The sequence below is a fragment of the Anomaloglossus baeobatrachus genome, chromosome 2, assembly GCF_048569485.1.
Source record: "Anomaloglossus baeobatrachus isolate aAnoBae1 chromosome 2, aAnoBae1.hap1, whole genome shotgun sequence".
NCBI lineage: Eukaryota > Metazoa > Chordata > Amphibia > Anura > Aromobatidae > Anomaloglossus > Anomaloglossus baeobatrachus.
In genome coordinates this window covers 689507131-689527234 of record NC_134354.1, presented here as the reverse complement: position 1 = coordinate 689527234, position 20104 = coordinate 689507131, and the positions used below count along the sequence as shown (strand labels likewise).

Below are 20104 nucleotides of genomic sequence, written 5' to 3'. Positions count from 1 at the left end.
GCCAGGATGGAGGAAACATGCATGGCAGGATGGGGGAAACATGCATGGCAGGATGGAGGAAACATGCATGCTAGGATGGAGGAAACAATGCATGTGAGGATGGAGGAAACATGCATACCAGGATGGAGGAAACATGCATGCCAGGATGGGGAAAACATGCATGCCAGGATGGAGGAAACATGCATGCTAGGATGGAGGAAACATGCATGCCAGGATGGAGGAAACATGCATGCCAGGATGGAGGAAACATGCATGCCAGGATGGAGGAAACATGCATGCTAGGATGGAGGAAACATGCATGCCAGGATGGAGGAAACATACATGCCAGGATGGGGAAAATATACATGCCAGGATGGGGAAAACATACATGCCAGGATGGGGAAAACATGCATGCCAGGATGGAGGAAACATGCATGCCAGGATGGAGAAAACATACATGCCAGGATGGAGGAAACATGCATGCCAGGATGGAGGAAACATGCATGGCAGGATGGGGGAAACATGCATGGCAGGATGGAGGAAACATGCATGCCAGGATGGGGAAAACATGCATGCCAGGATGGAGGAAACATGCATGCCAGGATGGAGAAAACATACATGCCAGGATGGAGGAAACATGCATGCCAGGATGGAGGAAACATGCATGGCAGGATGGGGGAAACATGCATGGCAGGATGGAGGAAACATGCATGGCAGGATGGAGGAAACATGCATGCCAGGATGGAGGAAACATGCATGCCAGGATGGAGGAAACATGCATGCCAGGATGGAGGAAACATGCATGCCAGGATGGAGGAAACATGCATGCCAGGATGGGGAAAACATGCATGCCAGGATGGAGGAAACATGCATGCTAGGATGGAGGAAACATGCATGCCAAGATGGAGGAAACATGCGTACTAGGATGGAGGAAACATGCATGCCAAGATGGAGGAAACATGCGTACTAGGATGGAGGAAACATGCATGCCAGGATGGAGGAAACATGCGTACTAGGATGGAGGAAACATGCATGCCAGGATGGAGGAAACATGCATGCCAGGATGGAGGAAACATACATGCCAGGATGGAGGAAACATGCATGCTAGGATGGAGGAAACATGCATGCCAGGATGGGGAAAACATGCATGCTAGGATGGAGGAAACATGCGTGCCAGGATGGAGGAAACATGCGTGCTAGGATGGAGGAAACATGCATGTCAGGATGGAGGAAACATGCCTGTCAGGATGGAGGAAACATGCATGTCAGGATGGAGGAAACATGCATGTCAGGATGGGGAAACATGTGTGCTAGAATGGAGGAAACATGCATGCCAGGATGGAGGAAACATGCATGCCAGGATGGAGGAAACATGCATGCCAGGATGGAGGAAACATGCATGGCAGGATGGGGAAACATGCATGCCAGGATGGAGGAAACATGCATGGCAGGATGAAGGAAACATGCATGGCAGGATGGGGAAACATACATGCCAGGATGGAGGAAACATGCATGGCAGGATGGAGGAAACATGCATGCCAGGATGGAGGAAACATGCCACGATAGGGTACATTTACCAGGAAGGGGTACATTTACCTGGATGGGGGTAAATTAACCAGGATTGGGGTACATGCCATGATGGGGGAACATTTACAAGGATGGGCAATATGTCAGGATGGGGTACATTTACCAGCATGGGGGAACATGCCAGAATGGGTAACATTTACCAGGATGGAGGACATTTACCAGGATGGGGCCGTGATAGGGACAAATATACCAGAATGTAGGAAATATATATCAGGATGGGGGACATGTTTACCAGGAAGTGGCCGAGGAAGGGGACAAAACTACACAATGATGGGGAGGGGAGCCACTCGTACGTCTTTATGGGATTTCAAGATGTTCAGACTTTGAAATGTAGATGTGGATTACAGGGTGACATCTGATTGCATTCCAGGCTAAAATCTCTGTCTAATATGCTGCAATGTTTTCCAGAAAGATCAATCCAACTGCTGTGTCTGGAAAGGGCAGGGGCTCAGCTTCAATGTGTGGTAAACATGAGCGTGATGCCCCTGCTGAAGAGAAGAGAAGACGGCAAAGGTAAGGTTACAATTAATTATTTACATAATAGGATTGGTTGGCACTTCGGAAAAAAAAATTGGGTTTAGGGCTACAGTTTGGGCACTCGGCCTGTAAAAGGTTCGCCATGACTGCCATAGAGTGATCCATGGGACATCAGTGATGCCAGAAAAAAACGGACATGTCTCTGTGCGGCATTCACGGACACGCGTGTATGCCGCAGGGAGACATGGTCAATGAAAAATCACTGATGTGTGTGCAGACCCATTGATTCTACGTATGTTAGTGCTTCTGGTACGTATAAAAACTAGCACATACGTACCAGAATCACTGACGTCTGAAACAGGCCTTAGGATACGTGCACATGACATCTTTTAGACCTCGGCGTGGAAGCAGAATTTTTGAAACAGAAATATGCAACATATGCACAATAGGTTGTACTGACATTGTCGTGCATTATGTTCATTAGGCCTCGGTTCCACTTGCACTAATGACCCCTCGGCTCAGGCTCTGCTGCAAGCATGCGCCAAGGGTCATGCGACTGTGATTTGATCTTGCAATCGGATCCCAGCTGCAGTGAAGGAGAGAGCACTTTCTACCTCTTCCTCGCGGCCTGTCTCTGTGTATATTGCGCTGCATTCAGATGACATACGACTGCAGTACAATGTTTCACATGCACCCATAGACTTGTATGGGTGTGGGTGAGCCAAGACTTGCTGCCAAACAAAGCATGCTGCGATTCTTTTCCACTGCCAATATGGCATGAGAAAAGATTCGCAGATGGAAACTGCCTGACTGATTAACACTGGTGCCAGTGCAAGCCGATGTGTTAATAGCAAATGAAACCGAGCTCTTATTTGTAACATTTATTGCATGCTTTTTCAGGTCATTTCCTATTGGAATCCACCTAAGGACAGAGTCAGAATAGCATAAGGCATCCGATGCAAGAGCATCGGGTGCAATATGCCAATGACCCTCAGCTTCCGCTCTGCTGTGAGTGTGAGTCAAGTGTCATTATACTGTGATTTGATCCTGAGATAGGATGACAGCTGCGGAGGAGAGGGCGGGATTAATCCCCCCATCTCCTCCATTGTCACCCTGTGTGTATATCGGACTGCACTTGGATGTCATCCGAGTGCAGTGCGATATATCACTCACACCCATAGACTTGTATGATTGCAAGTGATCCGAGACTCACAGACAATTACATCATGCTGCGATTTTTTTCCTCAGGGTACGCTCACACGAGCGACAAATACGGACGAGAGCAATGCGAGAAATTCTCGCATTACACTTGGACCAATGTTATTCTATGAGTGCGAGCTGTTGGTCAGCTTTTCTCGCATCCAGAATCTGGATGCGAGAAAACCAGCAGCATGCTGCGTATTCATGCGTAAAACGGCCGAGAATCGCCAATACAAGTCTATGGGTGCGAGAAAAAAACAGATGGCACACGGACCATCCTAGTGACATCCGTTTTTATGGATACAATTCTATCATGTAGCATAGAACACTGTAAATGTTCCTGTAATTGACTGTAAATGACTAATAGCTGCTGAGTAAAAAACGGAGTGCACACGGACAGCATACTGACAGCACACTGAGAGCACACTGATCACAAGTGAGAAAAATTCATCCGACTCTCGCAAACGAGAATGGGACCGTTTTTTAATACGTTTGTGTGAGTCCAGCCATGGGGCTGAATGAAATGCAAATTTTCTCACTGCACTTGTGGAAGTCATAGGCGGGCTTTGCACATTACGACATCGCATGCCGATGCTGCGATGTCGAGTGCGATAGTCCCTGCCCCCGTCGTACGTGCGATATCTTGTGATAGCTGCCGTAGCGAACATTATCGCTACGACAGCTTCACATGCACTCACCTCTCCTGCGACGTCGCTCTGGCCGGCCCATCCCGCCCACCTCCTTCCTTCTCATAGCAGCCGGGACGCAGGTAAGGTGATGTTCCGCGCTCCTGCAGCTTTACACACAGCGATGTGTGCTGCCGCAGGAACAAGGAACAACATCGTACCTGTCGCTGCACCGGCATTATGGAAATGTCAGAGACTACACCGATGATACGATAACGACGCTTTTACGCTCGTTCATCGTATCAAAAAGGTTTTACACGCTACGACATCGCAAGTGACGCCGGATGTGCGTCACTTTCGATTTGACCCCACCGACATCGCACCTGCGATGTCATAGTGTGCAAAGCCAGCCATACACCAATGTGACTCTGAACTAAAAAAGACACCGTGTGCACATACCCTGGGGCTACGTTCTCACGATGAGCTTTTGGTGATTTTTCAGAATTTGTGCAGCATTTCTACACCTATTATTTAAATTAGATCTGTGACGCCCTGGCACAGCCAGGTTGTCACAGAAAGAGTTAATCCTCCTTGGTAATCTGATCTCACACCGGTGCAGCATGACAAAGCACAGCCCCCAGTGTAAGGAAAAGCAGAGGAGAGGGGAGGGGCTGGAGCAGAGAGTGTGTGGAGGCAGACAGGACAGAGGTCTGGAGTTAGCTCCCAGGCTGGGAGTGAAGTGTTCTCCAAAAGGGCCGGGGCAGGCCGTAGTGAGGAAGGGGCCAGAACAGGTAGCCGGAGCCGGGCGGTGGCCCCTCGGTACCTGGGTACCCGGATCACTACAGGGGAGTAGATTCCCCGTTCCCGGCTGAGGAGAAAGAGGAAGAGAGAGGAGAAAAAGGCACTTTGCTGCAGGGAAGGAAACAACAAGGGCTGCTGCACCGTGTGTGGGACTCTAACACCCCCGTACCGGAGGCCGCGGACACCGGCAATTCTTAGTTCACCAGTGACTCCGTGTGACTTTCTTGTGAGTACACCCGTGTCCTCGGGCACCGCACTGCAGCACTGCGCCCTGCCCCCTGCTTACCCCATCACCGGGCCCCGGGACAACCAACCCCTACCCACGGAGGGGCAACACAACATCTAGCTGCTCCACTTCACCATCCCCGGGATCCCCGTATTGAGCAGCGGTGGTGAAATCACCACAACCGTGGGTGGCGTCACGAACTATAACAATTCCCCTTACCAAATCCCCTTTTTCTGTGGAGCCTGGGATCACAGACCGGGTCACGCCATCGTGATACCCACAGAAGTGATTCTGTGGCCCGGATCTGAGTACCCCTGGTCCCCGGGCGAAACATTTGGCGTCACGAACAGGATCGAACCCATCCAGTTACCTGGAGGAAGTGCGCCTTATTCTGGACTGTCAGCGGTGATCCGCTGCAAAAATCTTGAAATCCGCCATTTTAGCCGCCATTTTAGGCGCCAAAAACAACAACTTGGCGCCTTCTTCTCCGAGCGGTGGGCGCGAAAAAGAGGCTCCGCCCCCTGAGAACGCGGGCGGAAGTGAAGCTCCGGAGGACCGGAAGCGAAAAGAGAAACTTTAAAAGCTGCTGGAAGGACTGCTCCCGAGTACCAAGGGGGAGCAGAAAGAAGGAACCGCAGCTTATGTGACAAGGACTGTACAGGCAGGGACACCAGGACTCTGCCAGCACTTGGTTCCTGGAGAGGCCGCCGCAGCGATGCACCGACCCGTTACCCCTGTTACCGGTAGCGGAGCCCGCAGCACCTGTGGGGGAGGACCCAGACCTGGGGTCCCCAGGCCTCACCTTTGTCACCACCATGCCACCGGCCCCGGCAGTCCGCCCGGCCGCGACGGAGATGACGACGGCTCTGGCAGTCCGCCCGGCCGCAACGGAAGCGAAGTACCGGTCCCGTTGACCAATTTGGGGCTGTTCCTGGACTGGGGTCAAGGGGTGCTGCCTGGGTTTTAGGGGCAGCACCAAGGCTAGGTTGTTTGGGTGGGTGACTAAAGGACCCGTTACGTTAACATTATTAAAAGTGTTTTTTGTTGTTGCAACGTTGAAGCAATGTGCATCCTGCTGTGGGAAGATTGAAAATGTTTAAAATGTTTTATTCTTTTCCAGTTTAATAAAATGTCGGTGCCTAGCCGGCCCGAGGACGGGCCGTGTTTTACCAAGGGGGTGTGTGATGCCCTGGCACAGCCAGGTTGTCACAGAAAGAGTTAATCCTCCTTCGTAATCTGATCTCACACCGGTGCAGCATGACAAAGCACAGCCCCCAGTGTAAGGAAAAGCAGAGGAGAGGGGAGGGGCTGGAGCAGAGAGTGTGTGGAGGCAGACAGGACAGAGGTCTGGAGTTAGCTCCCAGGCTGGGAGTGAAGTGTTCTCCAAAAGGGCCGGGGCAGGCCGTAGTGAGGAAGGGGCCAGAACAGGTAGCCGGAGCCGGGCGGTGGCCCCTCGGTACCTGGGTACCCGGATCACTACAGGGGAGTAGATTCCCCGTTCCCGGCTGAGGAGAAAGAGGAAGAGAGAGGAGAAAAAGGCACTTTGCTGCAGGGAAGGAAACAACAAGGGCTGCTGCACCGTGTGTGGGACTCTAACACCCCCGTACCGGAGGCCGCGGACACCGGCAATTCTTAGTTCACCAGTGACTCCGTGTGACTTTCTTGTGAGTACACCCGTGCCCTCGGGCACCGCACTGCAGCACTGCGCCCTGCCCCCTGCTTACCCCATCACCGGGCCCCGGGACAACCAACCCCTACCCACGGAGGGGCAACACAACATCTAGCTGCTCCACTTCACCATCCCCGGGATCCCCGTATTGAGCAGCGGTGGTGAAATCACCACAACCGTGGGTGGCGTCACGAACTATAACAATTCCCCTTACCAAATCCCCTTTTTCTGTGGAGCCTGGGATCACAGACCGGGTCAAGCCATCGTGATACCCACAGAAGTGACTCTGTGGCCCGGATCTGAGTACCCCTGGTCCCCGGGCGAAACAGATCACTTGCGATTTTGGTGCTGTGTTTTTTGTCTCTTGTTTGCGTGTCATGCGTTCAATAAAGCTGCTTGGTTTTTTATGCTTCTTAATATTTGGCTTTGATAAAACGTTATTAATATACTTAGGTGTGGTCTACCTGAGGTTTTTATGCGTTTACACTGTGGAAACACGCTAAAAATGCATTTGCATTTTTCCCTTCATTTTTTCTGCATCTAATACAAGTCTATGGGGTAAATTTGACAGAAAACTCAGAAAACCACCAAGAGAAATTGACATGCTGCGGATTTGAAACACGTACTACGGATTAAAAAAGAATCTCAGTGGGCCGGAGGTTTCTAGAAATCCCATCCATTTTGCTGAAACTGTAAAATGCTGAGTTTTTGAAGCAGCGATAATACGCAGAATCAAAAACTCACCAAAAGCTCATTGTGAGAACAAAGCCTAAAAGGTACTTTACACACTGCGATATCGGTACCGATATCGCCAGCGTGCGTACCCGCCCCCATCGGTTGTGCGACACGGGCAAATCGCTGCCCGTGTCGCACAACATCGCCCGGACCCGTCACACTACTTACCTGCCCTGCGACGTTGCTGTAACCGGCGAAACGCCTCCTTTTTAAGGGGGCGGTTCGTTCAGCGTCACAGCGACGTCACAGCAGCGTCACTGAACCGCCGCCCAATAGAAGCGGAGGGGCGAAGATGAGCGGGACGAACATCCCGCCCACCTTCTTCCTTCCGCATAGCGGCCGGGAGGCAGGTAAGGAGAGGTTCCTCGTTCCTGCGGTGTCACACGGAGCGATGTGTGCTGCCGCAGGAACGAGGAACAACTTCGTTACTGCTGCAGTAATGATATTTGAGAATGGACCCCCATGTCCCCGATGAGCGATTTTGCACGTTTTTTGCGACGATGCAAAATTGCTCATAGGTGTCACATGCAACGGCATCGCTAAAGTGACCGGATGTGCGTCACAAATTCCGTGACCCCAACGAGATCGCTTGAACGATGTCGTAGCGTGTATAGCCCGCTTTAGGCTATGTTCACACAGGGCTATTTTGGTAAGTTTTTTTCCTGACCAAAATCTGATCTTGTGGCAGGAAATCTCATTTGAGTCATCTGCGTTTTTGGTGTGTTTTTTCTACAAAATGGGTCGTATAAATGAAAACGTTGCAAAAACGCTGCAAAGAATTGACATGCTCATTTTTTTAAATCTGCAGCAAAAACGCAGGTATTTGAGAAAATAGTCAGGAAAAAATCTGTAGGTGCTTGTGTGTGTGTGTATATATGAAATTTCAGAAATCTCATAGACTTTGCTGGGACTGTAAAAAGCAGCTTTTTATTAGCATTGATTTGCATAAAACCAAGGCAAATCTGCAGCTAAAAAAACGCACCAAAAACTTACCAAAAAGCCCTGTATGAACAGAGCCTTAGGGCGGCGTTACACGCAACGATTTATCATGCGATCGCATGAGCGATTGCACCCGCCCCTGTCGTTTGTGCGTCACGAGCAATTCATTGCCCGTGGCGCACAAAGTCGTTAAATCCCCGTCACACGTACTTACCTCCCTAACGACGTCACTGTGGGTGACGAACATCCTCTTCCTGAAGGGGGAGAGACGTGCGGTGTCACAGCGACGTCACACAGCGGCCGCCCAATAGAAGTGGAGGGGCGGAGATGAGCGGGACGTAACATCCCGCCCACCCTTTCCTTTTTCATTGCCGGCGGGACGCAGGTAAGTTATTGTTCATCGTTCCCGGGGTGTCACACGTAGCGATGTGTGCTGCTACGGGAACGATGATCAACCGGCGCGCAGAAGGAGGAACGACATTATGGAAATGAACGACGTGTCAACGAGCAACGATAAGGTGAGTATTTTTGCTCGTTAACAGTCGTTCGGAAGTGTCACACGCAACGACATCTCTAACGATGCCGGATGTGCGTCACGAATTCCGTGACCCCAACGACATATCGCCCGATATATCATACCGTGTAACGCCGCCCTTACAGGGAAAGATTGTGTGACATTTCCAGATGGTCTGCAATTTGGCTGATATATTTTCTAGACCCTTTATCCCTACAGCTTATTCGCATTATATACTATTTGTTTCTATATTGTGTTAATACAGTATTTTGGCATTTTATGCAATTTTCGGGCCTCAGTGTACATACAGACAATATTAACAAAGTTTTTCTCTTATAGCCTTATTATAATCATCATTTGTCTGTATTCTTGTGCCCACTGACGTAGGGTCATTACCTCCTTCACAATGTTCCCAGAACAACAACTCCCCCAGCATATCGCAATGGCCAAGATACGCCCCTTGTTTGGTATCTCTGTCCTTCTATCCCAGACCTGCTGGCTCAGGTTTAGAAACAAGATATATGAAGGTTAGATCTGAATTATTAGAACAAGGAATAAAAGTATAGGGATCTGAAGAAAAACAGGGACCACCAATGATCTGGAATTAGAACCTACATTACCTCTGCTGGTGATAGGAATGGCTCACACCGGATTGAACACTATCATTTACTTGATCCTCCTTTTAGCTTTCATGCCAGGTAAGGATAATTATTGGGCATAAAGTGATAATGTATGCCAGCCCTCTAATCTTGTGACTTACATTTCCCTAGATGTCCATCTTGGAGGGATATCTTGTGCCTTACTTGATAATGCATCTTATTCTGTTGGGTTTCCCATGGCTCAATTTGGAGATGTAACAGAACCAGGAAAGATACACTGCAATGAAAGCAAATGTTGTATGGGGACGTGGGTGATCAGCAATGGCAAGATTCAGGATGCCGTGTTAGGTAAGTTTATGAAGCAAGATTTTGGAATATCATTGCTTTTAGTGGGCATGGGTCAAATCATTTATTTCCAATGTAATTTCTTCTAATTATGTCATAGAACAATTTGATACTTGTGATGTTATATAATATATCACCATCTTGAAATATGTTATCATTGTGATCAAAAACTGAAAGATTCTGCAGGGTATTCTGTATACACAAATACATTTATCCATATATTAAGACATGGACACATTCAGGCATTTTTATATATATATATATATATATATATATATATATATATATACATATATATATATACATATATATATATATATATATATATATATATATATATATATATATATATATATTAATTAAATGCATGTATTTGGGGGCTAATAATATTTTTGTCATAAGACTATATTAAAAAAATGCACTGTTTAGTTTTTAAAGGGGTCATCAAGGACTATATAATTTTTTTTCCACTATGCACCCAAGAAATAACAGACAGGTAGTTGCTAAGTATCTGCCTAGCGCCGATCTTTGCCATTACAGAGTGGTTATGGCTCCTGCCGGCGAGTCTGCAGCGTCCGCTGACGTCACATCATCAGAGTAATGGCTTCTCTTCTGCTCTGCTTCGTTGATGGGGTGTCACTGCCAAGGTCTTGCTAAGGTTAAGTTCCCATGTCCTGTAATCATTCGTTAGAATGGATCCTTCAGAGATCCGCTGGGAAACTGATCTCTGTTGGATCCGTTTTTTTAACATTGAAGTCTATGGAGAATGGATCTGTTAACGGATTGCTATTTATCTTTCAATTATAACGGATCATGTAAGAAAATAACGGATCCGTTGCAGATGGAGGTACAATGGATGGCTAAATAGCAAGCCATCAACAAATCTGTCTTCCATAAAATCCCATCTTAAAAAACGGATCTGGCAGACATTAGTGATTTAACAACAGACAAAAAGTTTTGTTTGTACAACTTTTTTGCCAACAGATCTCTGACGGATCCTTTCCAGCAGCTGACTATAAGACATGTGAACTCAGCCTAACAGCCGGCTCTCTGCTGCATAACTGCAGGTAGCCGGTTGTCAATCAGCATGACGATGGCAGTGACGCCCCATCAACAGAGCAGTCCAGAAAAAGAACAGCTGTCACACAGAGTTTTGTACCAACTTCAGGGACTGTCATGTTACCATTGGACTCTGTTCAGATTGCATATTCTGACATGCCGCCCAATGGTTTCTCTGGTGTCTGGGATCAACACAGGCTGACTCGAGCATCGACCTGCTGTATGCTGACTCATAGGCAGGCTAGCAAGAGTTAATCTCTGCTGGTCTGCTTGCTCCTTTGATCACATGTAGGGAAGCCTATTACATCTGCTCCCTTCCTATTTATACTGGTTGAATTTGTCTGCCCATGCCAGCTATAGCTTATCCTATGTTAGTCTGTGTGGTGCTCTAGGGTCTCTGGTGAAAGTTGTGCTATTTGCTTGTGGTTGTGGAATTTTACCCTGTTGTTTTGTAGATTCCTTGTTCTTCCTCCTGAACCTCTTATTGTCTTTACCTTTGTGTGTGTGAGCGCTGAGTGACAGAGTTTTGGTTTTCCCTTGTCTGTCTAAATCTGTGAGTTTCATTACACTTTTGTCCTATCCCTCCCTAGGGGGAGGGGGGAATCAGATCAGGATTGGTCAGGAGCAGGGCCTGGAAGGAGACTCAGGCCTCTCCACCATCAGGAGTATCCCTGAAATTAAGGATAGGATAGGGTCCCCTAGCTTGAGGGACAGCTCAGGAGCCCCTGTTCCCAGTTACCCCATAGTCATTGTGGCAAGAGCTGCTTTGTTGACTTGGAGCAGCTGAATTGCTGGCAGGGTGGACTGTCACTGCTCTGAGGTCGGTACAACAGGCAGCCTGTATCTTTTTAGGCACATGGTACATGTCACACTGATGTCTCACGTATGCAAACACAGATGTCACACGCGTGACACATGTATGACCATACCCATGTGTGTGGCTTGTACCTGATTAAACACGGACGTCTGAAACCGGCCTAAGGATCTGTCAGTCAGCTTATGACGGGGAGTTCCTACCTCTGTCTTTGGGAGTGTTCAGACAGACGTATTTAGAGTCCGTGTACTGTCCATATTGAGGATATACAATGGGTGTACACAGTGTTATGCCCGCTTTACACGCTTCAATAAATCTTTCAATCCGTCGTCAGGGTCAAGTTGTAAGTGACGCACATCCTGCATCGTTCGTGACGTATTTGCGTGTGACACCTACGTGCAATCAAGATTGAACGAAAATACGGTGATCGCATACACGTCGTTTATTCCTCATACATTGGACGTTTTGTTGTATGAACCTAGTCAATTGAAACGTGTGACATCCCTCATACGATTGTGATGTCTGAGGCTATGTGCACAGGTGTGCGCTCTGCACCGCAGCTTAAAAAAGGTCCGCTTCAGAGCGCAGCTGAAAAGCTGCGTTCTGAAGCGCCTCACAATGTCTGTCATTCACTAATCTCTGTCAGTCGGTCACTATCTCTGTCCCTCTCTTTCTGTCCATGTCAGTCTATCCCTCTTACCCCCTCTCTCATACTCACCGATCCCGATCACCGGCGCGGCGCTGCACGGCTGTCACACTGTTCCAGCGGCTTTTACTATTTTGAAAAAGCCGGCCGCTCATTAAACAATCTCGTATTCCCTGCTTTCCACGCCCACCGGCGCCTATGATTGGTTGCAGTCAGACACGCCCCCCACACTGAGTGACAGCTGTCTCACTGCACCCAATCACAGCAGCCGGTAGCCATGTCTCTACTGTGCAGTGAAATAAATAATTTATGAAAATAGTGAAATAAACCGGCGTGCGGTCCCCCCCAATTTTAAAACCGGGGGGGCTAATTATTTATTTCACTGCACAGTATAGACACGCCCACCGGCTGCTGTGATTGGGTACAGTGAGACACCTGTCACTCAGCGTGGGGGCGTGTCTCACTGCAACCAATCATAGGCGCCGGTGGGCGGGGAAAGCAGGGAATACGAGATTGTTTAATGAGCGGTCGGCTTTTTCAAAATAGTAAAAGCCGCCGGAGCAGTGTGAATGCTGTGCAGCGCCGCGCCGGTGATCGGGGATCGGTGAGTATATGAGAGAGGACTGCTCAATTCAGTTACTCAGGAGTTTAGCGGTCACCGGTGAGCCCTACACAGGTGACCGCTAATCAGGACGCGACACAGACAGAGCCGCAGCATGACAATGAAGTCGGGTGAAGTTAACCCGAGTTCATTCTGATCGTGCGGCTCTTTCTGTGTCTGCTGTCATCTGCCATTCAGCTCTGCTACATGGCTCTCTGTGTCTGCTGTTAGCGGCCATGTAGCAGAGCTGAATGGCAGATGACATAGTAAAAACGCATCCCTACACATTACACACGCTTGGCAAGTCAATAAATAAAAAAAAAAAGGGTGCCCAATGCATATGTCACAGAACACATGATCTAAAGGATCGCACACAAAATTGATCAATTTAACATAGACTACTAACGCTCGTGTGACAGCAAATGAACGACCTACGTGCAATCTCATAAGATCCCGTATGCAACCTGGGCGTGTCACATCGCAAATGCGATTGTACAACTAATTGCAACGTGTAAAGCTGGCTTTAGCCTATATGGTCGTTCACATGGACTATTTTTTTTTAAACAGACCTCAGGTTAATGTGAAAAAAATTGCAGCATGCTCTATTGTGGCCTGATTTATGGATCAGACTAATGCATATAAATAGCAGGCAGCTCCAGCGCTCATCCACTTTGCAGATGGACATATAGAGCTGCTTGTGGAGCCATTTGTTGATGTGGCTGGCCTAAGTTTTACAATGGCTGTCTGAATGTAGCCCTTGGTTAAGTTCATAGGCCAGTTGTAAAACTCGGTAGTCAAGTCCCAAAAAATTGTCAACCTGATGAGCTCCAAGTGCAATTCTGTGTCTCTGTCCTCACACAGAGGACCAGTGCAGGAGCTGCCTATGCACTAGTCTGGTCTACAAATCAGGCCAGACTAGCATAGGCTGTGATTTTTATACCGCATGAACCTGAGATCCATTGAAAAGTAGCTTGCACGTTACTTCACATGGATTAACATTGGGTCCATGTGTTCTTTTTCTACACAAGGCATCACACGGACCCACAATCGTTTTTTATGAGCATACCATTTTATCCCACAAATCACATCAATGGAGAGCTGATCTCTCATGTGATCATCAACAACTGAGAGAATTACAACCTTTCCGTCAGGCCCTCTTCACACGTCCGCACAAAAAATGCAAATGTTTCATGGTCCGTTTTGTTCATCTGTGTGTACATGTGTGCCATCAGTGTTTTTCTGGTATGGTTAAAGGAAGAATAACATTACATAGCTTGTCCTATATTTTGCAATGTTATACACGTACAGCCCACAGATGTCATCCATGTGCTTTACGTGTTTTTCATGGACCCATTGAAAATATTTACAAAAATGTGAGGGGTGTACTAACTTTTGTGATATATTGTTATTAGGCTAAAATTAAGTTCTACAAAAAAAAATAGAGGAACTCCCTGAATCGTACGGCTAATTTTACCGTAAATAACCAGCTCATTTGACATTGTGCCGTCCCCGTGTCAGTAGCCGAGCTGCTCGGATCCGGATCCGCGGTGGCTCGAGGGGTCTCCGGACCCGGGGGTCGTGCGGCCACTCAAATGAAGGGGGTATTTACAGGGAATTGTGTTAGAGTTAGTGACGCCACCCATGGTATGTGGTAATTTGGAGTACCACCGCTGCAGTTAGGAGTACCCGGGGGTGATGGAATGGGGCAGCCAGGTGTTAGAACCCTCCACGGGTAGGGGGAATACCCCGGGACTCGTTGATTCAAGGGGAGTGCCGTCGGGTGTGAAGGGGGTCACTTGCGTACACACTCAGTCCATAAAGCTGACACCGACAACTGGATAAACCAAAGTTCTGGGTACCGCTGCCGCTGAGGGGGTGTAGTTCGGGTCCCGTCCCCAATGGTGCTGCCTGGTGATCCGTGACCTGCCTCCTGGCACTAAGTTTACTTCTCTGTTGGTCCCGGTAGTATGGAACTTGCCGGGTCCCACTCCCCACTATGGCTAAGTGTGGGAGCTTGCTCTCAGGGCTCACGCTTGAGATTTTCTGGACCATTTTAGTGGAAAGTCCTATCCCCCTCGTTGCGTTAGTACCCCAATTTTGGAGAGGGTGGAGAGCGAATCTTGAAGGCTCCGTTCTCGTCGGGTAAATTGTCAGGTTGCCTGAAGATACTCCGTGACCTAGGGTCCACGTACCCCGTCGTGCCCTGGTCCCAGCCCAGTGATGGTGCAAGGCCGCCGGTTGTCCTCCTCGACAGTTCTCTGCCCCATGCCATGATCCCCTGCGACCGGGGGTCCAGCTCCTCTAAGCCCAGACCACCGTCTGCCACCTAGATGGCTTCCTAGGAGCCCTGCTCCTGACCTCCTCTCTCCTTCACTTCCAACACACTTCTTTCTACTCCTGACACTCCTGACGTCCCCTTGCCAACCCCCTAGGTGGGCGACCCTATTCCACTTAGGCCGTCCACTGGTGTGTCTGGTGGGTGTGGTGCAGAGTGTACCTAGGATTTAATTAGCTGATGTAGGCAACACCATGTAGTTGGGGACCCACAACCAAGAAGGAGGTGGATATTGCACGGGAGGGCAGATTGTGCAATACCCTGTGACGACCTGATAGTCCAGGGGCGTCACAACATAATTTCACATTATAAAAATTGTCCCACATGTGGTAACAATATACAACACTAGTGCAGAGAAAAGCATAAATTAGTGAATATGTCAGTATCTCAAAAAATTGTCTTATGCCCAAACTAATACTGTTCTCCCCAGGGATGACGATGTCCCTGTAACTTTCTTATACTATGGTGTTGTTACTATCATATGTAATCTTTCAACCGTTTTGAACTTTATATTGTTATTACAATAATTGGATAATTCTGGTTTTATTAGCTATAGTTTTTCTAAAAACAAATCTTTTTTCGCATATTTTGGGTGGAGATAAACCATAATAAACAATGGTATATTTTTGCATTGGTTTCTTTGTCACCTTAACCATTTGTTATTTTTATGCTTATTTTATACCCTCTGTCTTGTGACCCATTGTTATGTGCTGCACATGCCCTGCAGACCCTGATATGTTCAGTGTTTGGTCAACAGATCTGGTCCATTATGATGGCCCAGTGAAGATAAAGCACTGCTGCAGTGTTAGCTTTAGGGTACGGTTCCACTTGCGTATGACTCGCGTGAGTCTCGCATCGGTATCACCCGGCACGGCCCCGCACTCTCCTGACAGGAGCAGGTCGGCTGCATGTATTTCCATGGAGTTGAGACGCTCGCCTCCGGAGAGTGTTAGGTGGGCTTTACACACTGCGACATCGCTAGCAATTGCTAGCGATGTCGAGCGCGATAGCACCCGCCCCCGTCGTACATGCGATATCTGGTGCTTGCTGCCGTAGCAAACATTATCGCTACGGCAGCGTCACACGCACATACCTGGTCGGCGACGTCGCTGTGACCGCCGAACAATCCCTTCTTCAAGAGGGAAGTGTGTTCGACGTCACAGCGACGTCACCGCGATGTCACTAAGCGGCCGGCCAATAGAAACGGAGGGGCGGAGATGAGCGGGACATAACATCCCGCCCACCTTCTCCCTTCCGCATTGTCGGTGGACGCAGGTAAGGAGATGTTTGTCGTTCCTGCGGTTTCACACACAGCGATGTGTGCTGCCGCAGGAACGACAAACAACATCGTATCTGCAGTAGTAACGACATTATGGAAATGAACGACGTGACACAGATCAGCGATTTTTTACGCTTTTGCGCTCGTTCATAGTCGCACCTAGGATTTACACGTTGCGATGTCGCTACCGGCGCCGGATGTGCGTCACTAACGACGTGACCCCGACGATATATCGGTAGCGATGTCGCAACGTGTAAAGCCCGCCTTAGGCCGTGCCGGGTGATACCGTTGCGAGACTCACACGAGTCATACGCAAGTGGAACTTCGTCCTTATTGTGTCCATCCTTGGAAAAACTATGGCACTGTAGGGAAGACAGCTCCTGGATGACCCCAGCTTAATCAATTCAGAACCTGTGTATACTTGCCTACTGCTGCAGTGCCGATATGTGAGATTAATGTGTCATGTGCCTGCTGGAGCCAGTCAGCGGCCACTCTTTTTTGGCTGCAGCTTATCAATATCGCACGTTGCGTACTAGCCCTGCAGAAATTTCTGCAGCGATCTGAAGAGCACACGTGCGCTTCAAATCGCTGCAGAAAATGTCCGTAGAGAAAAAAAAAAAAGCCAATTCCATGCGCTCTGCCTGCAGCTCCTGCCATAGACAGAGCAGGGGCTGCCGGCAAAGCGCACGGAAGAAGTGACATGTCACTTCTTAGAACGCAGCGCTTCGGGCAGCAGCCGAAGCGCTGCACTCTAAGACGCCACGTGCGCACGGCCCCTGCACAATCTCCATAGATTATGCAGGGGACGCAGGACGCATGCAGTTACGCTGCGCTACAAAGCGCAGCGTAACTGCATGTATTTACGCAATGTGCGCACATAGCCTATCTCTTCACTGTGAACATGGGCTGTGATAAAGTTGTAAAGGCTTCAGCTGACGAGCAGCCGGCACCTGACACAACAACATGTCACCAGTTGTGAACAACCCCTAAAACTGTCTAAATATTTTATAATACTCATGATCCGGTAACTACTTATTTATATTCTTACCCAATCATTGCCACTAAGTTTCCCAGAGTTTTTCTAATAAAAAAATGTACTTAAAGGGGTTGTCTTATCCTGTTAAATACAACTGCAAAGTGCTTGTAAATAGAAGCAACTTTAGTATTCACCTTATATTAAATATCCAGGTCATTCTCAAAAACGGAGGGATTTTTAATTCTATAGTGTACAGCTTGTTGCCAAGGTTACTGTCCTCCTCTGTAGTCTATCAGAGGTGGCCGGTTTCCTAGGCGCACACACAAAGCTTGCAACTGGTGCTCTGAAGCTAACTGGATTTGGCCAGCGTCATTGACCTTGTCCTCCTCCAATGCTGCAGATGCAAAGCTAGCTCTGTCAGCAGAAGGGGAGAGGACACTGTTGTGGACCCGCAACATAACCATGCTGTTAGTATGAACTGTCAATCTTCAACATCACACAGCCCCCCACAACCCTCGGACTCGTGAACATAGAAGATGGCTTTGGTGTTTTTGCACAGGTATTCATTAGAACACTCATTTCTGCTAGTTGGCCTGGGTAAGTATACCACTGATTGACAACCGCGCTCCTTGGTTTGCTAATATAGGCAGGCCCTAAAATCATCATTGTTAGGAGCATATTGCCGCATGTAACCGGGAAATGTCCTACTGCATTAAGAAAAACGAATGGAAGAAAATAATTGTTAAAACTACACGGTTTGCTGCTTTTGTCAGTTGTCTTGGATACTGAGGTTTTGGCACCAACTTGTCTTTGTCTTATATTGCAGGCTGTTTCCCTTTAAATGCCGTGTGCAGATCTGAAATCTGTGTTCCCGTCTACCAGAAAGGCAGGTACCAGTGTCTGTGTTCTTCAGACATGTGTAATGCCAACATCAGCTTGTCTCATCAGCACATTTCTTGTGAGTAAATGTATGTATTGTGAGAGTGTGACGTCTGTTGGCATTATCTTTTCTTGTTCTGTATTATGTTTTTCTTCTTTACTTTGAAGAATAGCGCCACCCCAAACACCCCAACAATATGTTCTGGTCACACTCAGTAGGGTCCAACAAGCTGAGACATAGGGGATTGTTTGTATGGTCTTTCCACCAGAGTTATGTTTTACGGGTAAAGTGGGCTTTACACGCTGCGATCTCGCTAGCGAGATCGCAAATGATCGTACACGCCCCCGTCGGTTGTGCGACACTGGCAAATCGCTGCCTGTCGCGCACAACCTCACTTAACCCCGTCGCACGCACTTACCTGCCCTGTGACGTCGCTCTGGCCGGTGACCCGCCTCCTTTCTAAGGGGGCGGGTCGTGTGGCGTCACAGCGTCGTCACACGGCAGGCGTCCAATAGAAGCGGAGGGGCGGAGATGAGCGGGACGTAACATCCCGCCCACCTCCTTCCTTCAGCATTGCGGTGGACGCAGGTAAGGAGATGTTCGTCGTTCCTGCGGTGTCACACACAGCGATGTGTGCTGCCGCAGGAACGACGAACAACATCGCTAATGAGAGGAAAACGATTTTTTGTTTCAGGACAACCTCTCCGCGGCAAACGATTTTGGCCGCTTTTGCGATCGTTTAAGGTCGCTCATAAGTGTCACACGCTGCGATATCGTTAATGACGCCGGATGTGCGTCACAAACAACGTGACCCCGACGATAATTCATTAACAATATTGTAGCGTGTGAAGCCCGCTTAACTCGAAAAATAATTGCACTGCAAAGTGTAAAAAAAACCCCAAAATCTAGACATGGATGATAAATACAAAAAATGGTGGAAACAGAAACATGCCTATACTGTATATTAACATACATTTAGAATTGACGATTATCAGAATCACTTGTTTCCCGATAATTGGCCAAAGCAAACAGGCTGCCAATCACTCAATGACAGAACAAATTACTCGATTGTCGAGAGAAATTATTTTTAAGCTCACTTTTGCTCTTGGCAGCACATTGTCCTGTGTAAACAAGATTGTGCTGCCGAGAACAATGGAAATCTATGAGCACAGAGCAACTGTGTTAGCAATAGCTCTGTGTGCATGAAAGTATAGCAGAACCGTGCAAACTGCCTATTAAGTGAATGCCAGCTTGTATGTAGCAGTTTGATTGCAGCTGTCAGACGACCACTGATCGGCTACATGCAAGCCAATTGGGGGTAATTTATTAGCTGATTGTCACGGTAGGTACGGGGAAGTACAAAGCAAGCGGCGAAAGGGAAGGGAAGGGGACCCCTGTGTCTAGGGAAAGGGGATATGGTGACCCCTGACCAACACTACTGCTGGTTCCTGGGGTCCCTCACCACCCTAGATAGATTCCGCACCTATTCATCGAGCTGGATACCTGACCCTAGGTATCCCTAGTCCTGGGCTTTAAATAGGGACTGGATGGGATGAGGTCTTTGTTATCCCCACTAAAGGCTAAAGGAAGACACAAGGAGGACAAACAAGGGAAAAAGGATGAACTACTTATCCACAGATGACACAGGCAGGAGTTCAGCAAAGCTTCAGCAACGTTACTAAAGAAGAGAGCAAGCCACCTGCTTGCAACCAGAGCTAGAATTAATTGAATAATATCACCAGCACCAGTCCAGGGAAGAAGGGAGTATTTAAGCACCAAGAGAATACTGATGATCAGCAGCTGGGTGGAAGGCGAGC

The 20104-nt window shown here is 48.3% G+C and overlaps 2 protein-coding genes across 5 annotated transcripts in view; one reads left to right on the top strand and one right to left on the bottom strand.

The window, feature by feature from the left end:
• LOC142292100 (cell division cycle-associated protein 7-like) overlaps nt 1–20104 on the bottom strand; it is a 179172-nt gene that overhangs the window by 56460 nt on the left and 102608 nt on the right. The window lies entirely within an intron of this gene.
• Nucleotides 9390–20104, top strand: part of AMHR2 (anti-Mullerian hormone receptor type 2) — an 84173-nt gene continuing 73458 nt past the window's right edge. For both annotated transcript variants that reach the window (XM_075337210.1, XM_075337209.1), the window contains exons 1-3: nt 9390–9451; nt 9524–9700; nt 18234–18365. In XM_075337210.1, coding sequence (XP_075193325.1) covers nt 9391–9451; nt 9524–9700; nt 18234–18365 — 370 coding nt within the window. In that variant the 5' untranslated portion in view covers nt 9390. The remainder of the gene's footprint in view (nt 9452–9523; nt 9701–18233; nt 18366–20104) is intronic.